At 37.4% G+C, this 25586-nt stretch overlaps 1 protein-coding gene across 1 annotated transcript; it reads right to left on the reverse strand.

Moving 5' to 3' along the window:
• Positions 1 to 4722: 4722 nt before the first annotated feature.
• On the reverse strand, positions 4723 to 21132 carry MANEA (mannosidase endo-alpha). Its single transcript, XM_030447083.1, has 5 exons — positions 20957 to 21132; positions 16471 to 17063; positions 13103 to 13212; positions 10677 to 10753; positions 4723 to 9977 (listed from the first exon to the last, which is right to left on the reverse strand). Exons 2-5 carry the CDS (start codon positions 17018 to 17020, stop codon positions 9341 to 9343), a joined length of 1374 nt encoding a protein of 457 aa, XP_030302943.1. The 5' UTR covers positions 17021 to 17063; positions 20957 to 21132; the 3' UTR covers positions 4723 to 9340.
• Positions 21133 to 25586: the final 4454 nt, after the last annotated feature.

A 25586-nucleotide genomic window follows, 5' to 3' on the forward strand; every position in this document is an offset into this window, starting at 1 on the left:
GTTTTAACATTTTTATTATTAGTTTTTTAACTTATACTGTCAACTAATCTATTAAGTCTCCTCTCTACTTATTTAACAATTTAGTATCTTTCAAAGGCCAAGTAGTTTGATGAAAGCTTTCTTGTACGTGATGACATTTTCAATCGCACTTTGAAAAACATAATTGGTTTGTGGTGTGTGACTTCGCTTTGGAAAAAAGTCAAATTGACTTGCCCAATACATCCATCTTAAAATACCTATAATTGCTTTTTTTTTTTTTTTTTTTTTTTTTTGTCCAGCATGGATTTCAGACTTTTCTACAGCTCCCAGTGTCTCTCATAGAAGACTTCTTGAGATTGATAAATTTGTCCCATTTTTTTCATGCCGCTACCTTTACCTTAAACAATAGTATCCAGTATATTTAACAGATTAACACTTTCATATTTGAGTTCCTTGAAATTGAGGTCTCAGCTCAACTGATACTGGGTCATTTATTGCTGTACACTTTGACAACCCATTAAAAAAAAATCACTTGTTTGACATTTCAGCTCAGGATATTTCTTCAGATCAATCATCAATGAACACCGAATCCAGCATGGAAAATACTATAAATATTTCTGCAATAAACAGATACAAAACACTTCAAATTTCTCTGCTACAGGATCTTCTTTGAAAGCTCCCTTTATTGCTATAATCTGTCAGCTCTACCAACACACTACCATCTGTCTGCTTGGGATATGTTTTAGAAACATGCATTAATGAGGCCTCTAGTCTATAGATCTTTTCAGGTTTGCTTGGGGTTTTTTGCTTGTTTTTTTGTTTGTGTGTTTTAATATTGTATTGTGTCTTGGCTACCATATTTGCTATATTTTCTTCTAGGGTGCAGGGGAATTTTCATTATTATTTTTATAGGTTTAAGAAGTTGTGTTTTCTCCAAGTTGAGTAGGGGATTTCTTTATTAATGTCTCTATTAATGCCAGAACTTAGGCTCTCTACTTGTTTTATCATTTAGACAGAATCTTCATTTGCAAGATGTCTTTTATTTTTAACATATTTCTTTATGCTATTGTTTAACTACATGAACTCCTTCCAGCCCTCTTAAGAATCTTTTCTGATTGGTGTAATAATTTAAATGTGGTTATATTGCCTGTGTTATATTGCCTACAGACATTTTATCACTTTGACATCTCTTAACTGTTTTCCTCACTTCTGTGCATCCTATCTTTTTCAATGTCATGTTACTGCAATGGAATTTTCAAATTTTTGCTTTATGCTTGCTCACCCAAGTTTTCATTTTAATGAGAATTTCCAAAACTTCTCTTAAAACCACAACAAACTTGCAGCCCAATTTTTCACTAGTATTCTAAAACCAGCTGGAGTTCTGGTTTGCTCTTTATGTTTTGAATCACACTGCAGTCTGAGAATCAGTCTTGAGAGATTGTGCTGTGTTTCCATAGCAATGACTTCAAGTTACAAAACTAACTCTGAAGGCACAGTCCTGCTCTTAGATGCACAGTGCTCATTTCAATGTATTAAACAAAAGAAGAAAAAAAAACCCTAGATGTTATTGTGTTAGCTCTACACAAAGCTAGCAACACACCTCTTCAAGGTTTAAAAAAACATATATGCTAACTAAATAAAAATGTGTAGTTTTATCCGTGAGTAGAAATGAGATGCAATTTAAAAACAAAACTTATTTTCTAAATGTGGTAAATCAGCTCTGAACGCAATAGCAGACATCAACAGTATCTAATAAAATAAAATTTATTTTTCTCTAGCATGCATTTTTAGTCAATCAGTTCACATTTTTGCTACATTACAATCCACGTGGAAAGCAGTTCCATTTAATCACTATCAAAATTATCTAATTATTAAAAGTTCAGCAAATTTATACTTGTACTTTCAGATAAAAGATGGTAGGAAGGGAATACTCTGATTGCTTCTGACTATTCACACTGCTGGGATCTAGGAGAGAACCATTCTGTATCACTCCATGAAAACTGACAAGCACAGATCTGGGGACTGCTTAAAACTGCTCTAGATTTGCTACATCAGACCAGGGCACTTATGTCCTTCATGTAGAAATGGAATAAAAAAAAAAAAAAGCATGTGCATACATTTGCAAACATGTACTCTAAGCACAGAATATATTTTTATAGAGGTCTTATAAATGCTAAGGCAGCTTTATTAGAAATAATGCAATATACAGAAAAGGATTCTCATCACTTCCAGTAAGACCATCACATTGTATGATAATGTATCTTCTTTCCTGACTCCAGCTTCACAGACTCTATTTTCTGATCTGTACAATATTGAAACACTTACAGGCTCAATAGATTTTCATTCCAAAATTATCCGTAAAGTAGGTCAGAGAATTAGTTTTTCAAAATTTTGCTGTAATAAACTTCTGGATATTCCATACCAACCTGATCTCCTTTTATGATCAGGTGACCCGACTGGTGGATGAGGGGAAGGCTGTGGATGTGGTCTACCTAGACTTCAGCAAAGCCTTTGACACCGTCTCCCACAGCATCCTCCTGAAAAAACTGTCAGCCCGCAGCTTGGACAGGAGCACCCTGTGCTGGGTTAGGAACTGGCTGGAGGGCCGGGCCCAGAGAGTGGTGCTGAACGGGGCTGCATCCAGTTGGCGGCCGGTCACTAGTGGTGTCCCCCAGGGATCAGTGTTGGGCCCAGTTCTGTTCAACATCTTCATTGATGATTTAGATGAGGGGATTGAGTCCATCATCAGCAAATTCGCAGACGACACTAAGCTGGGGGGGAGTGTTGATCAACTAGAAGGCAGGAGGGCTCTGCAGAGGGACCTGGACAGACTGGAGAGTTGGGCTGATTCCAACGGGATGAGGTTTAACACGGCCAAGTGCCGGGTCCTGCACTTTGGCCACAACAACCCCATGCAGCGCTACAGGCTGGGGACAGAGTGGCTGGAGAGCAGCCAGGCAGAAAAGGACCTGGGAGTCTGGATCGACAAGAAGCTGAACATGAGCCAGCAGTGTGCCCAGGTGGCCAAGAAAGCCAATGGCATCCTGGCCTGTATCCGGAACAGCATTGCCAGCAGGTCCAAGGAAGTGATTCTGCCCCTGTACTCAGCCCTCGTGAGGCCACACCTTGAGTACTGTGTCCAGTTCTGGGCCCCCCAGTTCAGGAAGGATATCGAGGTTCTAGAGCAGGTCCAAAGGAGGGCAACCAGGCTGGTGAAGGGACTCGAGCATAGACCCTACGAGGAGAGGCTGAGAGAACTGGGGTTGTTCAGCCTAAAGAAGAGGCGGCTCAGGGGAGACCTCATCGCTCTCTACAACTACCTGAAAGGAGGGTGTAGCCAGGTGGGGGTTGGGCTCTTTTACCAAACAACTTTCAACAAGACAAGAGGGCATGGACTTAAGTTGTGCCAGGGGAAGTTTAGGTTAGATAATAGAAAGAATTTCTTTACGGAAAGAGTGATCCGTCATTGGAATGGGCTGCCCAGGGAAGTAGTGGATTCTCCGTCCCTGGAGATATTTAAAAAAAGACTGGATGTGGCACTCAGTGCCATGGTCTAGCAACCGCAACGGTGGTTCAAGGGTTGGACTCGATGATCTCTGAGGTCCCTTCCAACCCAGCCAATTCTATGATTCTATGATTCTATGATTATTTTCACTGCATTTTTTTTAAAGGTGACTAAGTTTAAAAAACGAAAGCTATAGGTGGTTTGTGCTGTATTACTGTTCCCTCTTCCTACACTGCCCAGCTGAAACAAATATGAATGTAGTCTTTATTCCTTATCTTTCACACAAAGAACTTATTGAATATACATTACATACAATGTATAGAAATTAACCAGATTAGATGAAAAAGGCAATAAATACCATTTCATTGTTGTGCTTTGTCTTTCTACTGAATTAACATGTAGTGACATGAAATACCCCGAGATTTTATCCACTAAAATGCAGAACTACTTAACAGTCTCCTAATAAAGTGTCAATTCCAGGTATGAATTTAAATTTAAATTTAAATTTCAAGTCCACCTTACGTTAATTACCTTTTGCATTTCCTGAGGCAGGAAATTTTCACAAAATCATTTTCATAATGGAGCAAAATATTTTACCTTACCTACATGGAAGAATCACTTGGTGAAGTGGTGAAGGAAATATAAAATGATTATTCAACATTTTAAAGTACAGAAACACATAGTATTGAGCATGTGCTTGATTTAGCTTTAATTGCTTTGTTACCAATGTAGTTGGTTTACTGGGAATAACAAGACTGTTTTTCAAATACCAAGAATGTAATTTCACATTGCTGAAACTTCATTAAAGTGGTAAACCCTCACCTTCTAGATTTTTAATACCTGAACACCACAATATACGATGAGAATGCAACAAGTATTTCTTTGACCCCATCGTGGTATTCAGTTTTAAACCATTCTCCCATGAAGTTCATTTTCTGTGCACCCATTCCTTTTGAACTACTGTATGAACAGAGAACTTAAGTTTTATGTTCTCAAATGCAGTTGAACCTCAGGACTGAAGGATACCTGCAACACTATGCACTAGTGAACTCACTTAGCCTAGTAAAATATAATACAAATACCCCTAAAAACTTCAGGAGTATTATCTGGATTAAGACTATTGTGATAAGCCTGTTGTGACACCTGCCTATTGAATTCTACACACACACTGTAATAGAAAAGTAAAAATTCACTCTGTCTAAATTCATATTATTTAAAAAAATAAAATTACACACTCCTTTTAAATCAAACTTCGAAGGGCATATATTTATTATTCATGAAATATCCATACATAAGCAACTAGGTATATTGTAAACATCATAGGGATTTGAAATATTTCTTACTTAAAAGTAGCAGAATCCAGCCTGTAGTTTTAATACAATGATATAGTACTTAAAAATAATTACTTCAGATGTCTGCACATATATAATATTTATAAATAGACACACACACACACATTTTTCTTTAATGCATGTAAGCAAAGGCATCTTTGCCACAGCCGGGTACAGTATTAAATTTAACATTTTTTGTTAATGTTAAATATATAGCAAAGATACACTATCCATTCACAAAAAATTCATAGCTATACAATAAAAAAAAATCATATCAGGTTTTTCTGCAGTGCCTATAGTCTTGTAGACTCTCTTTACTGAATTTTACAACTATTTAGTCTTAGAAATTAAATACAAATCACTTTGGAAGTTTATGCAACATTTAACATGCTGGTCAAAAGTAAAGTATAAAACAAGGAATGAAATATTGACACTACCAATATAGTGGAAAGATGAGGGACAATACTTGCAAAATACCTTAAGACTAGAAAAGAGAATTTCACTTTAAGTGATAAATAATTTGCCTGTAAATACTTCATCTTTTAAGGTACACAAGATTCACAAAAAATTACAGTACATCCTTGTCCATGTGCCCAGAGATACTTTCTCCTACTAGTAAGAGTGCTGAAAACAATCATGTGAAATGTTTTCAAGAGAACCCAAGAGCCACGTGTAAAATGTTAATTCAAACTATGCAGAGTGTATACTTATCAAATTTTATCTAAAGTAGCAAAATAACAGTTCTGAGTTCATTAAAGATCCTTCTACTTCAACAGCCTCTTAGCAAATCAGTGGCACACCAGAAGAAAGGCACTAGACAAACACAGTGAACATCAGCACAGAAACTATATTCACAATAATCTACAGTTTGCCACTGAAACAGTAACACCATATGCACATCATCCTTCCTTTAAAATTTAGTACAAGGTTTATAGATCTGAAAATCATACACTATTGTAAAATTTCAAATTCTTACTTCAGAAATGTGTTAAGCTTCAGTTCTGAGACAGCTCACAGAACTAAAACAATTTACTTCATCACAGGTATTAACCTACAGATTGTTTTTAAAAAAAGAAGTTGTCTTTTACCACAAAGGCTTGCCACTTGTTTCAGATACCATTTCACCTCTGGGAATACTCAAAGCAGTAGTATGTGATTGGTAACTTCAGGTATTTCTGTATTTGCAAAGGAATAGTATGGCATGATCACTATTAGAACTCCCCAAAGTATTTCTTGCCTAATCAGTATAAATGTAATATATCACTCTAAGCACTACAACATACTATAGCAAGATGATTCAAATGCAGTGTAAAAATAATAGAAGTAATCATTACTTTTTTTTATTTTTATTTTTCAATTAGCCAAGAAATAATAGGAGTGACAAGCCAAAAGGAAATAAGATCTAGGTATTCCTTAAACAACATTTCGTATCTGAAATTCATTACAAATACTGCTCCTTACAGTTTTGGAAGGAGTTTTGGAAGGAACTGGTTCCAACCAGTTTTGGTTGAACATTGGAGTCATTGGCTTTTTCTTTTCTTTTTTTCCCACTGTAACAGCAAAGCTTGGAGCAAACACCTTCTAAATACATTCAGCTTTACCACCCTCAACCCAAAAAAATGTGTGCTTGAAATAATCTTCTTCCATTGCATTTGTGTAACTCCCCTCCCACAGACCTGTTTTTACTCAAATTTCCAAAAACTGCAGCAGCAGTCCATCAGCAAGACTCTCCATCCCCTTTAACAAGAAGTAGACTAATACTTGCTCTAAGTACACAGAAATATTGGCCAGGCAGGTAGGGTAATTCTAGTAGCTGCTATTCCATCAGCTCTTCTTAGGATCATCAAATTAAACTATAAACTCTAAAAAAACATTATTGGCTGCATGTTTATATTTTAAAACACAACAAGCACATAAAAATACTAAGTGCTCAGGGGCAAAGAATGTCTAGACATTTAACTTCTATTGTTTTATGCAAAAATTCTGTAAATTCTTCTGAAAACCCCATTAGACATCAGTGTGCTATGGTTCTTACCACTTCATGGCAAGGGCTAAATGATACCTTTACAACAACTACAGAAGTGTTTCAGAGTAATGAAGATCTATTACACTGTTAGCATAAAACTGTTATATTTTAAACAAGATACCTCACCTCAGTTGTACAATACAATAAAAATTTCAAATGTTTCTATACACAGTAACAAAAGGAGCAACTTCTATAGTCATAGAGAAAAAAATCTGCCACAGGGAGAAAGTAGGGAGCTGAAAGCTGAGTGCAAGGTTGTCATGCCTAGTAAAGTGCTCAGACAACTATAGTGAGAAAAGACCAGTGGATGACAAAAGTTTAAGCAGAGCAAAATCAGAGACTTGTCTTTTCAAAAGGTCTGGTGTCAGAAGATTTTAAATAATATATAAAATATTTATATGAAAAAATTAATAATTCCCTCACATTTGAAATAAATATAGGAGCTTTGGGGGCTGTAAAAGCATAAAAATATAACAATTATAAAAAGAAATTACATATATTTATTAAATGGATTTATAGTAAAAATGTATAAATCCGTTTCCTTAATAAAGGAAGACAGTGGTTAATTTGGAAGTGGTAAAATATAGCAAGTGTTTCATGTAATATGGTGTGACTGTGGTCATGCCTATTTCTACTTTAGTTTATCCACCTGAGCATTTGTAAAACAAAATAAGCATTAGTAAACTTTTTTTTTCCCAGAAATTTAGTAGGAAACCACAAAAAGTGATGAAGAGATATTAAAAAGACTCAAATAACTCTAGAGACACCCTTCAACATCTTATCATCAACAGCTTATGTATCTGTCATGCAAAGTCTGCATTTTTTTTCAAGCAGTTGAGGGCATTCTATGACACTTCATCTCTTTTACAACTGCAGTGAAAAGATGAGAATAAAACTGCAAATAAGTGAAAGATACATAAACAAAACTCTTTCATACTAGAAAATACTACTAGTAACCGGTTTTTGTTTATTTGGAATGGCAAAGGTTTCAGGAAAAAAAAAAAGCATATTGTTTGGGTTTGTTTTCTTTTTCAACCAAAAAAATCCACAAATTCACTTTACAATTTCATGGACAGATTACTGTAAGAACCAAGTAAAGACTGTAATTCCCATGGTTCCTGATGAAATCAATGTCATTTTTGTGGCCACAAAAGTTCCAGCATATGAACTAGAACACAAGATCAGCACCTTGTGTATATGTACCTATAAAGCTACTTTGCTACAGATGAAATGCTTCCAATAAATGAAACAGTGAAATCTTTACTGTTCCACAGTTTAGATCTTTGCTATGAAATTGTATGAATATGGCAAAAACATGACTGATGAGGAGACACGTCCATGTATCTTGATCCTTTCAAGCTTCATTAAGAAAAAACAGTTAATAATCATGACACAAAATTCTTAGGTCTGAAAGTAATCATTTCTAGCCACACAACAATATTAAATGTAGCGGCGGCACAGAGCTTATCTGAATGATAACAAGGTTTTAGTTATCTATTATTCTGTATCCTGGAACGCCTAAATGAAAAATTCATATTTCAAATTAAACTGAGTACTTTCTGGAACTGCTAGCAAGCTAGACTGCTCCTAAATCAGAAACAAAAATGCATTTCCCAAAATTGTATTTATTGTGGGACTCATAAGATATTAGCTTTAGAATTTTTTCACGTCTTAAAAAACACACCAGATCTGTGTCTGCAGCTAATTAGCAAACAATATATAACAATGTAAGTTTTAGTATATTTTCTGAATATTTTTTCCCCAGCTCTTCATTTCAAACAATTTTTAAGAAATCAAAATAACATAAAACTGTTACTGGTCAGTATCCATTAATCCACAAAAGTCTGCACCATATACCCAACAGAATGGAATTAAGCTAGAAACTTCCAGCTCTTCTTTGAAACTCAATTTTTAAAACACCTTTTTCTTATCTGTTAACAGAACACAATAGTGCTGCATCACATAACTTCTTGGTATTTTTACAAGAAAACCATATGTCAAGAGCTCCCTGTGTGCAAAGAATTAAGAACAGTAAATGCAGATTATTCCACACATTGCAGACATGCATCCTGCAAGAAGCAATCAGGATCAAAATTTAAATTACAGTATCACTTTCATTAGAAACATAAATACAAGAAGAAATGAAGTATAACTATGCCAGATTTTGTTACTTTGGTCATCTAAAGTTTTTCCATGCAGAGGTTCCCGAAGCTCAACATGCAAGTTACAAATTTTAAAAAAAAAAGACAAACCCAAACAAGACCCTAACATTTTCCCTGGATATTTTTGCTCTACAGTAGCCAATAAGGAAGAAATGCCTATATTTTCAACATCTTTTTACACTTCAAAATTAAAATTCAGTAGTAGCACATATACATTCAAGAAATGTAATAATTTAAACATATTTACAATATAGACAGATGAACAACAGATTTTTCAGCTCTCAATTTCTTTCTCAAGGTAGTCAATGCCTCAGGACGCAACTGCAGCAGCAACAGCTCACATAAGCCACTGTTCTTGTTCTTTTCTGTACTTCTCAGACCACTTCTGAGTAAGCTCTAAGTAAACATTTGGTTTATGGGGCTTATAGTCAAGGTAAACCATCTGTCCAGTCCGTTTGGGGACAGCTTTTTCAATCTGTGTTCCTTCGTGCCACTCATTGAAGGATGTGATCGAAATAATTTCCGGACGCACCAGAAGGGCTGCGCTGAAGGCAGTCTCATAGTACTTCCCATTGACACGATTCCGAGTGTTATGGTTGTTCCATGGTCGGATGCTGGTATCAATGTACCCTGGCCCCACACTTGGAATAAACATTAAGTTGTTACTGTCACAAAAGGCTTTTAAACTCGCCCAGTTATGATGGGATGAGCCATAGGAGAAGCCATTGGTGGCAAAGTACGTGTACATTCCATCAAAGCCACTTCTATGGATGTCATGTTTATGTCTTTCTTCTACCAGAAGTGCAATGAATAATGCATCATATGGAGTGTTGCGAATACTCTGTGATCCAGACGCTGTTAGCAGATTTGCCCATATTTCAGGAAGCGTTACGTAAGAATCATAAACATAAAACAGGGGAAGCAATTTGCCTGTGCTGGTCTTATGCCTGTAAAAGGCTGGATGGCCTCCATATCTATAAAGCAAATAAGTATCATTAAGACAAAACTTGCCATTTGGAAAATACAGCTTTACAATCTGAGCTGAAGACTTGTTCCTAAAAACTAATTAAAAAAACCAAGTATGTGTACTTCAAAACATAGCTATTGACACACATTTTCAGTTCTGTGTTTGTTAAGTATTAAATAATGAATTTGCAAATTACTCCAAATTAGCAATTTAGTGTCAAACTGCACTATAGGTATTAGTTTTCTTCAAAGGGCAATTCTCTAATTCAGTATGAAATAAGACAGTCTTAGTAGCATTGATAAACAAAATCTAGTGCTAGCTCTACAGGATCTGCCAAGCTGAACTGATGTCATTAGAGGTCAATACATTAAAGATCCAACTGCAAATTTGTCACTATAAAAATGTATGTTTAATTTATATGTATCATGCAGCTAGACTTTAACTGCTTTAATCTGAAGCATCAGGACTTGTGACACTAATGCATGCTGAAAAGCAATAAATATTTGAGTATCTATGTAAAATTCACACTTCAATATTTAAGAAACAGCCTGAGTTTTGTGCCACTGAAATATGAACAAAGTTTCTTGCAGTTTTCTTCAGTCTCAGTACCCATTTTTATCTATTTTCCAAGCTTTATATAACATAAAGATATCCCAAAAAACAGCATGTAGCAAGCCCCAAAGGAAAGCATTGTGAAAGCACTCACTTGTCAATGATGTATTTGACATTGTGGTACATACTGCGATCATCTCGGTCTTTGTAAGGTTCAATGTGAAAAGTGACCTGAAAGATGAAAATGTAAACTACTACTGAATACACAGGCATCACGTATGGTATGAAGCAAGCACTAGTCACAGTAAATATAGTTCTTTAAAGAACAAACATGTACATTAGTCTATATTGAGAATAACCCAACATGAATTCAACTGATGCACTGCTAAGATTAGAAGTTTCAGATTCAAGGAAGTTTGGTAATGGAGCAAATATTTAGTTCTTTACATTGACCCAAGTAACTACTTTTGTTTTCCCTAGGCTACAGAAAGCAGTAAGCATGCTTCAGAAAACTTTAAAAACTCCAGCAGAAACTAAAAATTACAAAAAAGTATTACATATGTGAATGTCAGAGAACTTGCTAATCAAAGAAATGTTTTAATATTTGATTGCTAACCAATGTATTACATTTGCTAGAAATGATTCTCCAAGGAGACTTTTCAGTGTCAAAATAGATTTTAAAATACAGGATATGAAATGTTTAATTTAAAATTTTATAGATTTATCAACAGCAATAAACTGTTGGAAATAAATCTAATATAATATATTGTTAACTGCTATGAATGTCAAGCTTGGAGTTTGTGGAATTATTTAACCCATACATGTGAAGTCATTTCAATGTAAAAATGCTACTGTTTTCAAATATTCAATTAAATGTAAGAGTATATTACATTAATCAAAAAAATAGTTTTGAAAAAACAATTTTTGAGCAGAATGTATTTAATAAAGTCTTCAGCAACTCTGCAACTGTAGCAAATTTCCATTCTAGATCCAATATCTCTATTAGGTACAAACTATAGGAAAGTACAGTGCTAAAACGAATCACTAGGACTGACAAGGCAGGCTGAAAAGCACTACAGTTTCATATTTTATTTTCAACTACCAAAACCAGGCAAATCAAAAGGATGTATCTTTTGAGCAGACCTTTGTTTAGCAGATATAATAGCAGTATATTTTGTACATTGGTTTCAGTCTACTGACATTCCTAAAACTTAGCTGTAACAGCTTATTACTGCAATAATATTTAAAAATAGTGCCGTGAAGGTAGCATTACCTGGCAGTATCTATACTTAATATCTGCATTCCAGTAATTCCAAGCAATAACAACAGTTCCATCCATATTCCAATCACAGCCGTACTATTTAAGACATTTTCTTTGGTATCTTATTTAATTTTGTCTTGGCTTCTTTAAGAGACTTGAATGATAACAAATTCTTTTAGGTAAATTATAACATTTTTTTCTTTTTACTAATTTATTATTGCGTATGTGTAAGTTATATCTCATAATCCAATTTGCACAGCATTTTTTCAGTTTGAAAATTACTTTGCTCCTACTTGTCAATCTACATACAGCTCCTACCAGTGACAGAAAATTTCTCTGAGGATCTGCAACTTCCACAAGCAACTAAAACCAGAGCAGATGAACAGGTTGTATTTTTAGTCCCCGATACAGGCAACACCCTCCAGAGATGAAACATATACAGCTATTTTAGATAGTTTAAAAACTCAGCAAATTTATTACTTGGCAAGACTAAATGCATGTTGCCTTTACCCAAACAGAAAATAGAAGTTTTATTCCTAAAATAAACAAAACCAAAGTACAATTTTAAATTCTGCTGATCAATCCATATAATTTTTAATTGATTCAATATTTCATCTATTTCAGGGAGGCAGTAATTTAGCCTTTCTGTGCAGTCCTGTCCTCAAGTAACCTGAAGTCAGAGCAGCACCTCTGTGACCTTACTGTCCAAGTCAAGTGTCCATGACACCTTCTGGAATAAAGACATTCATTCAAACATGTGTTTCTAAATCCTTCTTTATTAGGCATAAATGTTTGCTCCTGCCCTCTGTAGTAAGACATCAGCAATCTATGTGGTTATGCAAAAAATGAGGTTGGCTTTTATTCTTTCTCAGAGTTCCTCAGTTTATAAATCATTGCATTGCATTGCATAGTTTTTTGAAATACATAATACTTCCCTCAACTCCCAAGACTCATCTCAAAAGAACGTATTGTCTCATTTTAAAAAATGCTACCTAAAAAAGTTAAATAAATAAACCACAACACCATACCTCAGATTGTGCAAGCTTTAGGTCTGAACCAGAACAGAAAAAAGGCAGTTATGGAATTTACTCCATCTATAAGGCAATATTGCTTGCTTAGGTCTGATAAAAATTCAGTGTAATTCAAATGGCACCTTCACTTGCTTCTGTGAACAAAAAGGAGTGCAGTGTAATAGGAGACAGAAACAGAAGCCTCCATAAGCTCAAAAGTCTCTTTGCTGTAGTGTCAAATGCAGTAGACTCTTAGCCAGGTTTACTTTCCTAAGTAATCTTATTTTATGCATCTTAAAAATACTTTACCTTTAGATTGTATTTGTGTGCATAATCCAAAATAACAGGCACCAAATCATCAGTAGGTTCTCCATTTTCATCAGCCATACCTGGTGGGTACCATGAAAGCACTATTACACCTAAAAATACAAAACTTAAGTTTTAAATCATGTTGTTTAACATATAACTTCTACATTTTAAGTTGGCGTGAGTTACAAATATTGTCTGATGTGAAATGAACATATGAGAATTTCAAATTAATTTTTAGCCAATTAAAAAATCAGCATTCAGAGTGGATTTTTGCTTCTGTTCAAAAGACAAAATGAAAGGTGGAAAGTAAGATCATCTGTCAAGACAACACATCTTTGCTCAGTGTCCCAACCTTAACATTTAGAGCCACTGCCTCCTTCTTTTCAGCAGTGTTTTAGCCGCCAGGTTATACAGAGAGAGAGATGAGAGCTATGAATGTGATGAAAGAGGTTCTTATTTTATCAAAATTTATTCCCCACCATACTTCTTCATTCTACTCCTTGTTCTTTATAGAAAACCACCATGACAGATTGGAGACGGTGACTGTGATCACCACAACATTCCTGCTTGCTAACCTTCTCCCTTCCAACCACGTGAACTTTTTTTTTTAATTTATGACAGAAAAGAAATACTTGAGTAACTATCAATAATTTAAGGAGGTTACTGCTCCTTTCAAAAAGGAAACAACAAATAAAATGTCCCCACAACTGTAAATTTTCCTGATACTCTCAATGAGCATTTACTTCTAAAATAAAATGCTGTCAGATAATTAAGTTAAACATTTTATATGTTTAGCTGGAAATAGTATCAAGAGGAAGGTAGACAAAGAAATACATTAAATACTGATGTACAAATATTTTCCAAACAATACAGTTTAAAAGAAGTGTAATTTTAACTATGTAAAGATTTAAGTACACAAATGGAATCACTAAGATAGGGAAGTATGTACTCCATCTTGTCTTACTAACATGACATTTCTAACTAACATACTCCAAAAAAGTAAGCCCAAAAATATGAAAAAAAGCATAAAATAGAGTGAATATACAATCATTTTCTAGCATCTAAACCAGAACTACGAGCTTACTATACACAGAATTCAAGCCTCAAAATGTTCTCTCTACATTTTATCAAAAGGAAAATCTCAAACAGTAGACTGTCTGAAGAGACAGTCTCCTCAATGACAAGAAAAAGGCAGTATTTTATTGCATTTTATCACCCTATCTTTTGTTTTACATATAAGAAAAAGACAAAATTCAAATGAGAAATACGTAAAGGAAGAACAGCAGCAACAAACTCAGGTTACAGTCAAGGTATCCTGAATGCATCTGTCAAGATCCTTTCCTACACCTTTACGAAACAGGGAAGAAAAATGGAAGACGGATTTTTCATCAAGGAACCTAAATACATGTTTCCATTGATTTTTCCCTGAGAAAAACTATGTAATATTTTCTTCCCTGTGGTTAAAAACAAATGTTATTTACCACTTCAAGAGACAAAAAAAGATGGACTCAATGACAAAACCAATAGTATAAACATGTTTAAAAGCAGAGCAGAATCCTTCAAAACAAATGAAGTACTTCAAATTGGACTGTCACAAAAACAGGCTGGTGCAAAAAAAAAAAATTAATTTCACCAGGCAATATGCAGAATAATATCTATTGTATTAATCTGTTAAAAATTAGAAAATCGATAAATAAGGAAAAGAATTGTAAAATCTAATACAAGGAAGCACTGCATGAGACTCTTGCTGCCTTTGACTCATGCCCTTGATCATTACACAATATTGGCTGAAAGAACCACTTCCATTTTTCTGCTTGTGTCAGATCCTTGATAAAGCCTCAGAAAAGCCTAGAAGAAAAATTATTACTCGACAAAATGTAGAAGGCAGCCATGGATGAGACAAAATCTAAGAGACAAAAAGGAGAAACTGTAAATAGTCATCCTCACAGTACACAAAAAAATGAACAATGTAAGAAAAGATGCAAATATTTGAAGCAATGACCAGAGGGAAAAAAAGCTGATGACTTGCATTGGTCAAATCTAGACCGAAGAGAAGAGTTAAATTAGATTTAAATCTGTGTAAAAAAAAGCAGAAAACATTTTTTTCAAATGTCAGTAATACATTGTAAGGAGTATATCACAGGAAGCATGAACTACTTATCCACATTGCTGAGTTATAAATGCAAAACTTAAGCTACTAAAAAAAAAAATCCCTTATTTTGCAAAGCATTTTTCCTACTATTTGGCACTTTTTCAACCAGCACTTTGGCTTTATAAGACTGAGGAATATCACAGAGTCTTCTAAAGCTACAAGTATCTGCTCTGCTTTCATCAAACTATCATGCTTAATGGCAACCTAATACCTGAGATTTCTCTGCAACAGTTTTCCCACTGTTGCTGGCATTCTTGCTAATGGAGTTACCATATTACTGAAGAAGGTGAGAACAAAGCTTACTTTAAAAAAAAAAAAGGAGGAAGCAACAACCGAGATGAAAAATTAAACAAGTAAACAGTACTAATGGGAATATAACAATTTCATTCACCCAATCATTAAGGTCTCATATAAGAAGTGATTCGATTCAAGGTGATTAGCACTTTGAATAATGCTATGAGCTCTCATTTGCTGGTTTCAACTACATTTACAGAAGCTGTTCAGAATTTAGTAACTGCCTATATGACTGGATATTTTAAAGAACATGAACATTAAATCTTAAATCTTAAAAAAGGACAGTAATGCCAACAACAAAGAATGACACAAAATATATATATATTCGTAAAGTATGTAGTTTATCTTATCTAGAGAATTTGATGTGGAAAAAAGATACTTTTGGACAAAGAAATAAACAAAAAGTAGCTACACTGAAACTATCATACCGGAATTCAGTGCTTGGATTAGCTATAATCCTCCATGCTAGGATATGTAATTGTTATTACACACAAAGAATTCAGAAAAAAACCCTGCTCTTATTTGAACGTACTGCTCCGTAACCAGGTTGTGATTTACCAAAATGTGTTCTAAAAACTGAAGTACTCATCTCCAAAAATAAAATACACAGCCAATATATTCTAGCAATGGTTTCTGTATTTTCTACTTATGTTATCAGTGCTTAACAGTAAGTCATGATACAGGTGCACCTACAGGATTAACAATATACCTGTTACATTTCTATGCTATGACACCCATAAGACACAGTTCTGAAGATGCAGGTTTCAGTCTGGGGTTAAAACTCAGAAATACGAAGACATTTACTAGTTTCAGACATCTCCAGAATTACATTTTTTAAAAAACGAAGAAGAGTCAGATGCATTTGTTCACATATTTAAGGCTGGATGAACGAACAACATGCTGAAACGTTAATATTCATTACCAGTTGAGGCAGAGAGCATTTGTTTCATGTGGGCTTCTATGACAGACGGGTCTTTGGAACTGTAAGATCCAAGTTCAGGATAAAAGTTGGCCCCAATGTCCTCAGGAGGATTATGCCTTCCCTTTGGATAATTATTTGCAATTTTGGGATCCCAATGTGGCAGCAATGGATGATTCCAGTGAATATATTTGCCATCGAACTGTGGATTACCAAACCAACTATAGTAGAATATGTGAAAGTTATAATTAGGAGAAGAAAGCTCTTCGTCCAGTTTGTTTACAGAAGGCATAGATGCTTTCATAGTATTGACTGTGATACTATGCAAATTATTGACACGTGTTACAGTATCTCCTTGCACCCTATTTAGTGAATTCTGTTTATTTTCTAAGATCACTGTCCGCTGTTGAAGTTCAGGTAACAAGCCAAGTCCAAATGGATCTCCAAATCCAGCTCTGTCAGGTCTCAGAGTCTTCAAAGCCATCATTATGGAGCAAATAAATAAAATAAAAAGCAACAAAATGATGCATGTTCTTCTGCGAAATCTTGCCATGATGTCATAGTTCAGAATCCAAACAGAAGGACTTTGGCAGCAACTGATCAAAAGACAAATATTTTAAAGTCAGATTTCTTAAAACCTTGTTCAGGTTTCCTAAAGTTTCTACACAATAGTAACAGAAGTAATAGGTGACAAATGAGATGCATAGACTGACTGCATAACTAACAGCCCTTTGGGAGGGCAGGGGAGATGGGACAAAAAACATCTCTGCATTTTTCAATGTGTCAGCTTGTGAGGTTCAACTACCAAGGACTCACAAATTTTATAAAGCACCTTTTGAACTTCCTTGTTTTCCTAACCCAAAAAAAATCCCATGAAATGGAAATTCTGGTTACATTGCTTCAGAACTATCATGTTTTGACAAGCCTGATAGAAATAGCAAAGAAAAAAAGGAAAAAAAATTTTAAAAAAGCAGAAATGATGAAAAGAGAACAACATAGTATAACAACAGCAAGGTACAGAATGGAATATGACAGAAGGACAGCTATTTAGAATACAGGTTTCATTTACTTATTTTCTGGCTTTGGACAAACTACTTTGTGTTTAGGTAACCAACACAATGACTAGATACTTTGACAAATTAAACTCAAACCATTATGTTTTGCTACCTTACAAATCTAAGATTCTGATTTGTTTTCTGAATTATGTAAACAACAAAAACAAACAAATAAAAAAAAACATTGTAAGAACATACCTCAACCATTAAAGCTTGTAAGTTAGCTGCTGGCAGCCTGTTAGTACAATGTCACAGCTGTGTGACAACTCATGTAGAATTCCACAATTAATTTAAAAACAAGACCAACAGTACACAGCAAGATTTTAGCCCTGAAAGCAGGGTGAAGAAAATCAGTATAATGGCATGCCTGATTATTTTATTTATAGGTCCTGTTCAATATTAAATACAAGAGATCCAGAGAAAAGGATTAATAAAATTTAGGTTGCCACATAATTATGTGCAACAAGATTATGCATAAAATTGACAACACTAAACTGGAAAATCTTAGAATAAATTTCTGATTCAACAGCCATTAGACATAATGTAGTTATGATTTTGTACTTCTGTCAGTAAAATCTCCAAATTTTAGAATCTTACATACAGAGGTAGTTTCAAAATACTTAGTATATCACCTTAATTTCCTATCAATTTGCTTTACTATTGTTCAAGAGCATTAATATATAGCTCAGTTGCCACAACATTTGATTTGGTACTGCTGTGATAATATTAGACAAGGAATTTTTCAAATATGCATTTTAAAACTACAGCCTGAATTGGATTAGCAGTATGCCATTGCCAAAAGGGAAATTCTGCTTCCATTTCCAACCTTAATCCGTTAATCCTGCTGTCTACCTTTGGGCTTTTATCTGGTTTTTACAGTAAAGTCACTCATGCACTACAGCAGCAAAAACTCCTTAACATCTCAAAAATACACAACAAAAAGACCTCTTTGATGTACCTGCTACTAAAGTCTTCCTCTATTATATCAAGACTTCGCTAAAATAAAATGATTTTTCTGAAGTGTCAGGAACTGATCTTGGTGCTCCATCTTATCTCAACATGTATTTTTTCTATGCAATAATTATCAATACAGTGCATTAAAAATGACCTCCATACTTTTTTAAATTTGCCTGACATTAAGACAGATACTGGTCCACTGTAGCATGTTATGAACCTCTAGTATTTCTAGAGAGGCTCAGAATCAAAGTGCAAAATTTCTAGAACAAGTAAGTGACATGTAAAATAAAGGTTTGTGTTCTGGGAAAACATCAGTCTCAGCGATGAAGATGTAATTCATCCCTGGCATAGATATACTGTAAAATCTGCACTGAAGAGCTGCAGGTTGGCAGTGCTTGCATTATGTTATTTAATCTTGTTCAGGGATTCCTCAACAATGCTACTGCAACATCCAAACACTAGTAATGGGGAAACAACTACCTGAAATTGAAGTTGTTTATCCTTGGAACAAGAAAAATCGTTGAATACATTTCCAATTCAACAGCCTTTACAGATACCACAGTCCTGGGTTTGTATTTCTGTCACAGACAGCCAAGTTTAAGAATCTGACTTCAGTGTACTGAGATAACACAGGTGAGTCCTACAGTCTTAGAAATTATCTTGACTTGGACTGTTTTGTGCCTTTGGATCAAACAGCAGCTCTCTTGCTCAGTAGGACAAAGTCAGCATGAGTAACTTGAGCTTGATATAAATTAAGATCTTGCAGGCAGGCACTTTGACTCAGATATTACCTTGTTAACTAACAATAACTTTTTCATTCTAACCCCAAGTTTGTGGACCATCTTGGCTAGCAGCCAAAAATGCAAGAAGCTCAAGTTCCTCCAAAGTAAATTCATTTAAAAAAAAAAAAAAAAAAAAAAGCTTTACCACAGCAGTTAGACATCTTTATCTATTTGTGGGTTACACCCTTCCTGAACAAGGGGTAATTTCCTTGTACAATACAAAAAACCGTAAAACAAAACACCTTCTACTTAGAAACTTACCTATTTGTTTGATGCCCCTATTTCTCAAGTTATAAGGGAGAAAAGCAAACATCTGTTTACATTTGGGTTTTTTTTATTATTTATATCTTCTACTTCACTAATTAATTAATTGCTCCTATCAGGTTTTCTGACTTCTCCTTTAAGTAAATTTCTAGTCTGTCTAGGCTGTATATTTTACCATTATCACAAGATACATTTAAACATTCTTGAGGTGTTTCTTTTCTGTACCGCTTCAGCTGCAATATAACCTTCCTTTGTGAGACTGAAAACATTTAAACGGTGTGGCTTTAGACGTGCATCCTGGACATTAAATTGCTCTTTTGCTCTCTATCACTTCTCCAAAAATTTCTGCTTTGAGTCACACCTAACGCACGCTACCTGACCACAGAATTATCCCTCATCCCTAAATCCAGGTCCTAAGTATTAAAAATGAACTCAGAGGTCAGTATTGTGACATTAAATTTGTTTTCTTTACTCTGTGCATTACACTACCTATTTCTAAAATATATTTATCTTTTTAAATATCACTGCTTATTAGAAAGTTCTTTGGCAAGTTTTCCAGTCAAATGCCTGAAGATTTTGGGATCTTTAGTCAACTTGCTGAATGTACTCTGGGCTACTACACTTCTTTTTAGAAATCACTAATTTTTATCTTCAGATCTACAGATGCCAATTGACGTATTCTGTTTTCTTCTTTTATGATTACAGATACTACAACTTCCTTCATTACCCATCAGAAAAATATGAAGTCTGACCATCAAAGGACTGAATCTCTGCTTTCATAGCATTCAGTGCCCTTATAAAAAAAAAAATCTTAAACATTTAGATTCTCGTAAGCTGCTCTACGGACTAGAAACACAAAATAAATATTGCTTATCCCTCTATGACAACCTCTGTTCCAAATTATTTCGTTTGTTATATGGGAATAAATAGTATGCAACTCATCATCAGACCAGTACAAAATCTCCACTTGATCTTCCTAAAACAACCAAAAAGCTTAAGAATTTTCCATACTGTTCCTCAAACCTAAAGCAAACCTGCGTGGAGGATAACTTCCCCATTCAAGATAACACTTGACAAGGTTATACAAGGTTTCCCTTTCCCTCACTGCTGCTTTTCATACCGTTGTTACCCTGCAGGCAAACCCTCTTTAGCCCTTTCCTCAAGCTCAGCATCTGCCGCGGGCCTGAGGCGCGGCGAGGGGCCTGGGCCAGACAGGAGGCAGAGCACCGCCAGCCCCTGCGAAACCGGCAGGGAGCGGCCGCCTTCCCCTCCTCTCCCAGCCCCGAGGATCCACCCAGCAGTGCCCTGGCCCAGGAAAACCCGCGGGCTACACCGCGGCTCCCAGCGTGGCCCAGCCCGGCCCGGCCCGTCTCCTCGCTGCCCCTTCCCCAGCACCCCGGGGCCACCACAAGAGTCGCTGCTGTTACTCACCCGCTGGAAGAAGGGGAGCTGCGAGTGCGACGGCGGGGAGCAGGGATGGAGGGATGGCGGGACGGCCGGGCGGGGCGGCTCCGGCCGAGCAGGCCTGGGCAGGCCCGGGCAGGGCTGTGAGGCGGGATGGCCGCCCCGCCGAGGATGGGGGGAAGGTGCGCAGGCGCCAGCAGCCGCACATGCGCGGATCCGGGGCGGCGGGACCCGCTTGGCTCTGGGCCCGGAGAGGCCGAGGGTGGCGGTTCGGTTGTTCGGAGTCGTGCGGCCTCAGCGCCGGTGGTCTCGGGTTTGAGGGCGGAAAGCCGAGGTCGGCAGCCGGGCGGCGGGCGGGTGTTGGCAAGCGCTGGCTGCTTGGCTTTTCCGTCTGTGAGGAGTGGAAGCGAGGTAGCTGCGTGTTAGCCCTCTTTGGGCCTTGAAATAGTCTTTTTTATTTGCCCCAGAGGCCTCAAAATTCCCTCTGTTGGTTGCTGAGAGACCGGCAGTGTGGCTGGATAAAGCCTGTGGTCGATGTGGTGTAAGAGCAGCCCCGATGCAGTGCTGGGGATGGTTGTGCACAGTCGCCACAGACTGTTCAGGATGATGCACTGAGAAAGTAAATGTTTTGGTGTGATTGCCTGTCTTTATACCACATCAGTGAAATGGAAACAGATCCGGAAAAACTGTGTGGGTATAAGTGTGATAAGTACTTGTGTTACCCAGTCATTGTGTAGTTGCATATAACTGCAATAATGCAAAAAAGGTTTCACTATTTCACACGCTGTTTCACTAGTTTTTTGTGTTTTGGTATGGTTTGGGTTCCTTTTTTTTGGGGGGGATAGTGAAAGCAAATAATTGCCAGGGTGAGATTTGTAACCAAATCAATAAAAAAAAAATATATCCAGTTTTCTGCTGTAACATCAGAACTCTGTCAAGAACACTTGGTTATAAGCACTGCAGATTGACTCGACTTAAATTGTTGCATTAGGTAATTAGCACAGTTTTCCCATAAGAAGAAATATGTCTTTCCCTTGCTTTATGAAAAATGACTATCATGAGCTGGAACCCTGTGGTGTAGTTTGCTGGTTGTTTTATTTTTGTTTTGGAGGGTGAGAATTTTTTGGCATTTTGTTTTTTGTTTGGTTGGTTTCTGGTTTTTGTTTTTTTTTTAATAAAGAATCCATAAGCCCTGAGAGGAAGAGAGTACAACCAGTGACCAGAACTGTGTTTTCATTGAAATGAATTGCAAACGTCTCATTGATTTCAGTAGAGGCAGTATTTCACATCATATGTGGATTAAAAGACATGGAATGAGCATCTCATACTGTAGATATAAACACGATAAACAAGTAAATTCAACAGCTCCCGTGGTTCTTGAGTTCTGAGAAAATTGACAGGACAGGCAAAATTATTGCACAATGTTTTCTTTATGCTGTTTGAGTTCTCCGATGGGAAATGGATTTGCAGTAGTGCCTATTTCTAATATTCTTGCACGTCTCTGAATAACTTCATTAAGAGGGAGTGTGTTGTAAGTGATTTGGGAATGTCATGCTTTAATAACAAATGAGTTGGCATATGGATAGGCTGGAGATCAAAATTTGAAAACTTGTTCTCCTTATCATTATCTTACAGTCCTACAGAAATCTTAATTACTGGATGTTCTTTCTTTCGTTCTTTTCCCTTTTTTTTTTCTTTTCTTTTCTTTCCTTCCTTTCTTCTCTCTTGAAAAAGAAAAGGTAGAATGTGAGTACTCTTCACTTCTATTTTATGGAGGGCATAGCTTTAGTTGTCACTTTCACTTCACCGTGTTGGAAGAACTCTTACTGGAACATAGAAAGTGTGTCTAAAAATAATATTATAAGAAAGCTTACATGTGTAAAACAAATCAGAAGCTTTGTTTGGTCATCATCCATTAAGCGTGCACATTATCAGGATAAAAACTTACTTGTATTAGGAATTTTAAAAAAAGTCATTTAATCTGACGGAAAAAACCCTAAGATTTGTTGCTCTGTTCTGTTCTTCTGTCAGTACTTGCAGAACAGATGAAATGTGCTGTTTAAGGTGTAAAACCCCAACCAACCAAAACTGTTTTATCACACACTATCCTCCAAGCCTTTCTGCATATTAAGGAAATTAAGCTATTGTGTTCCAGTTAAGTTTAGGTGGAACAAAGAAGGTTAGTATGATTGTGGTGATATTATTGGTTAACTTCCTTTTATAATGTCTTGTGTTATATTACTTTTTTCTCCTTATGCTTCCTTATTTTTGTGTGTTAGATCAAGGTGTACCTTTCCCTAACATGTCTTCACTGAATATTTTTACCTTCCCTGCAGTTTACATAATATTCTGCTCCATTGTATCCTCTGTTTATCACTCATTCTTTGTGGGTATAATAGCTGTAATATACTGTTCTGGCTTCAGAACAAATACAGAAGAGCGAATAGTCTGTGCTTATAGCCTTTCCTTCTCTTCTGAATACTCCTGTCTATTTGAAGACCATGAATCTCTATTTTCCCACAATAAATGTGGGATGCAGTAATAAGAAGCTCAAGGAATAAGGATTCAAAGCGGTAGCTGTATATCAGATAAAGTAGGAGAGACTCAAACTTTGAAAAAAGGTTCTAGATTAAGAATAATTACTGAAGGGAAAATAGATTGGCTGCACAACCTTCTCCTGGTGGATTGAGGTGAGGCCAATTATCTGATAAGGGGGTAGCACCCAGCAGTGCCGAGAGGGCTATAAAGGTCTGCAGAGAGGTACACAGCCTTCTGCTGGTGGTCTGAGGCGAGGCCAAGCAGCTGATATAAGGGGCAGTCACAGAGCAGTGCCAGAAACCTGTAAAGTGCTGCGAAGAGGTGCACAACCTTCTGCTGGTGGTCTGAGGTGAAGCCGATCAGCTGATTAGGGGGTGACACCCAGCAATTACAAGAGGGATATAAAGTGCTGCGAAAAGGTGCACAACCTTCTGCTGGTGGTCTAATGCAAGGCATCTCAGCTGATAACAAGGGGGCACGCAGCAGTGCTGGGAGGGCTATAATGAGCTATAAAGGGCTGCGAAGAGGTGCACAGCCTTCTGCTGGTGGTCTGAGGCAAGGCCAATTATCTGATAAGGGGGCGGCATGCAGTAGTGCCTGGAGGGCTATGAAAGGCTGCAAAGAGGTGCGCAGCCTTCTTCTGATTGTCTGAGGCGGGGCCAATAAGCTGATAGGGGGTTGCATCCAGCACTGTGGAGAGGGCTATAAAGGGCTATCATAGAATCATAGAATTGGCTGGGTTGGAAGGGACCTCAGAGATCATCAAGTCCAACCCTTGAACCACCGTCGCGGTTGCTAGACTATGGCACTGAGTGCCACATCCAGTCTCTTTTTAAATATCTCCAGGGATGGAGAATCCACTACTTCCCTGGGCAGCCCATTCCAATGCTTGATCACCCTCTCCGTAAAGAAATTCTTTCTAATATCTAACCTAAACTTCCCCTGGCACAACTTAAGACCATGCACTCTTGTCTTGTTGAAAGCCGTCTGGCAAAAGAGACCAACCCCCACCTGGCTACAGCCTCCTTTCAGGTACTTGTAGAGAGCGATGAGGTCTCCCCTGAGCCGCCTCTTCTTTAGGCTGAACAGCACCAGCTCCCTCAGCCTCTCCTCATAGGGTCTGTGCTCAAGTCCCTTCACCAGCCTGGTTGCCCTCCTTTGGACCTGCTCCAGGACCTCAATATCCTTCCTAAACTGAGGGGCCCAAAACTGGACACAGTACTAAAGGTGTGGCCTCACCAGCGCTGAGTACAGGGACAGAATCACTTCCTTGGACCTGCTGGCGATGCTGTTCCTGATCCAGGCCAGGATGCCATTGGCCTTGGCCACCTGGGCACACTGCTGGCTCATGTTCAGTTTCTTGTCGATGCAGACTCCCAGGTCCCTTTCTGCCTGGCTGCTCTCCAGCCACTCTGTCCCCAGCCTGTAGCGCTGCATGGGGTTGTTGTGGCCAAAGTGCAGGACCCGGCACTTGGCCGTGTTGAACCTCATCCTGCTGGAATCAGCCCAACTCTCCAGTCTGTCCAGGTCCCTCTGCAGAGCCCTCCTGCCTTCCAGCTGATCCACACTCCACCCCAGCTTAGTGTCGTCTGTGAATTTGCTGACTCAATCCCCTCATCTAAATCATCAGTGAAGATATTAAACAGAACTGGGCCCAATACTGATCCCTGGGGGACACCACTAGTGACCGGCTGCCAACTGGATGCAGCCCCGTTCAGCACCACTCTCTGGGCCCGGCCCGCAAGCCAGTTCCTAACCCAGCACAGGGTGCTCCTGTCGAAGCTGCGGTCTGCCAGCTTATTCAGGAGGATGCTGTGGGAGACGGTGTCAAAGGCCTTGCTGAAGTCCAGGTACCACATCCACAGCCTTCCCCTCATCCACCAGTTGTGTCACCTGATCATAAAAGGAGATCAGGTTGGTCAGGCATGACCTGCCCTTTATAAACCCGTGTTGGCTGGGTCTAATCCCTTGCCCATCCTGCAGGTGCTGTGTGATTGCACTGAGGATGATCTGTTCCATTACCCTGCCAGGCACTGAGGTCAGGCTGACGGGCCTGTAGTTTCCTGGGTCCTCTTTCCGGCCCTATAAAGGTCTGCGGAGAGGTGCACAGCCTTCTGCT

Source organism: Calypte anna, chromosome 3 (genome assembly GCF_003957555.1).
Source record: "Calypte anna isolate BGI_N300 chromosome 3, bCalAnn1_v1.p, whole genome shotgun sequence".
NCBI classification, from domain to species: domain Eukaryota; kingdom Metazoa; phylum Chordata; class Aves; order Apodiformes; family Trochilidae; genus Calypte; species Calypte anna.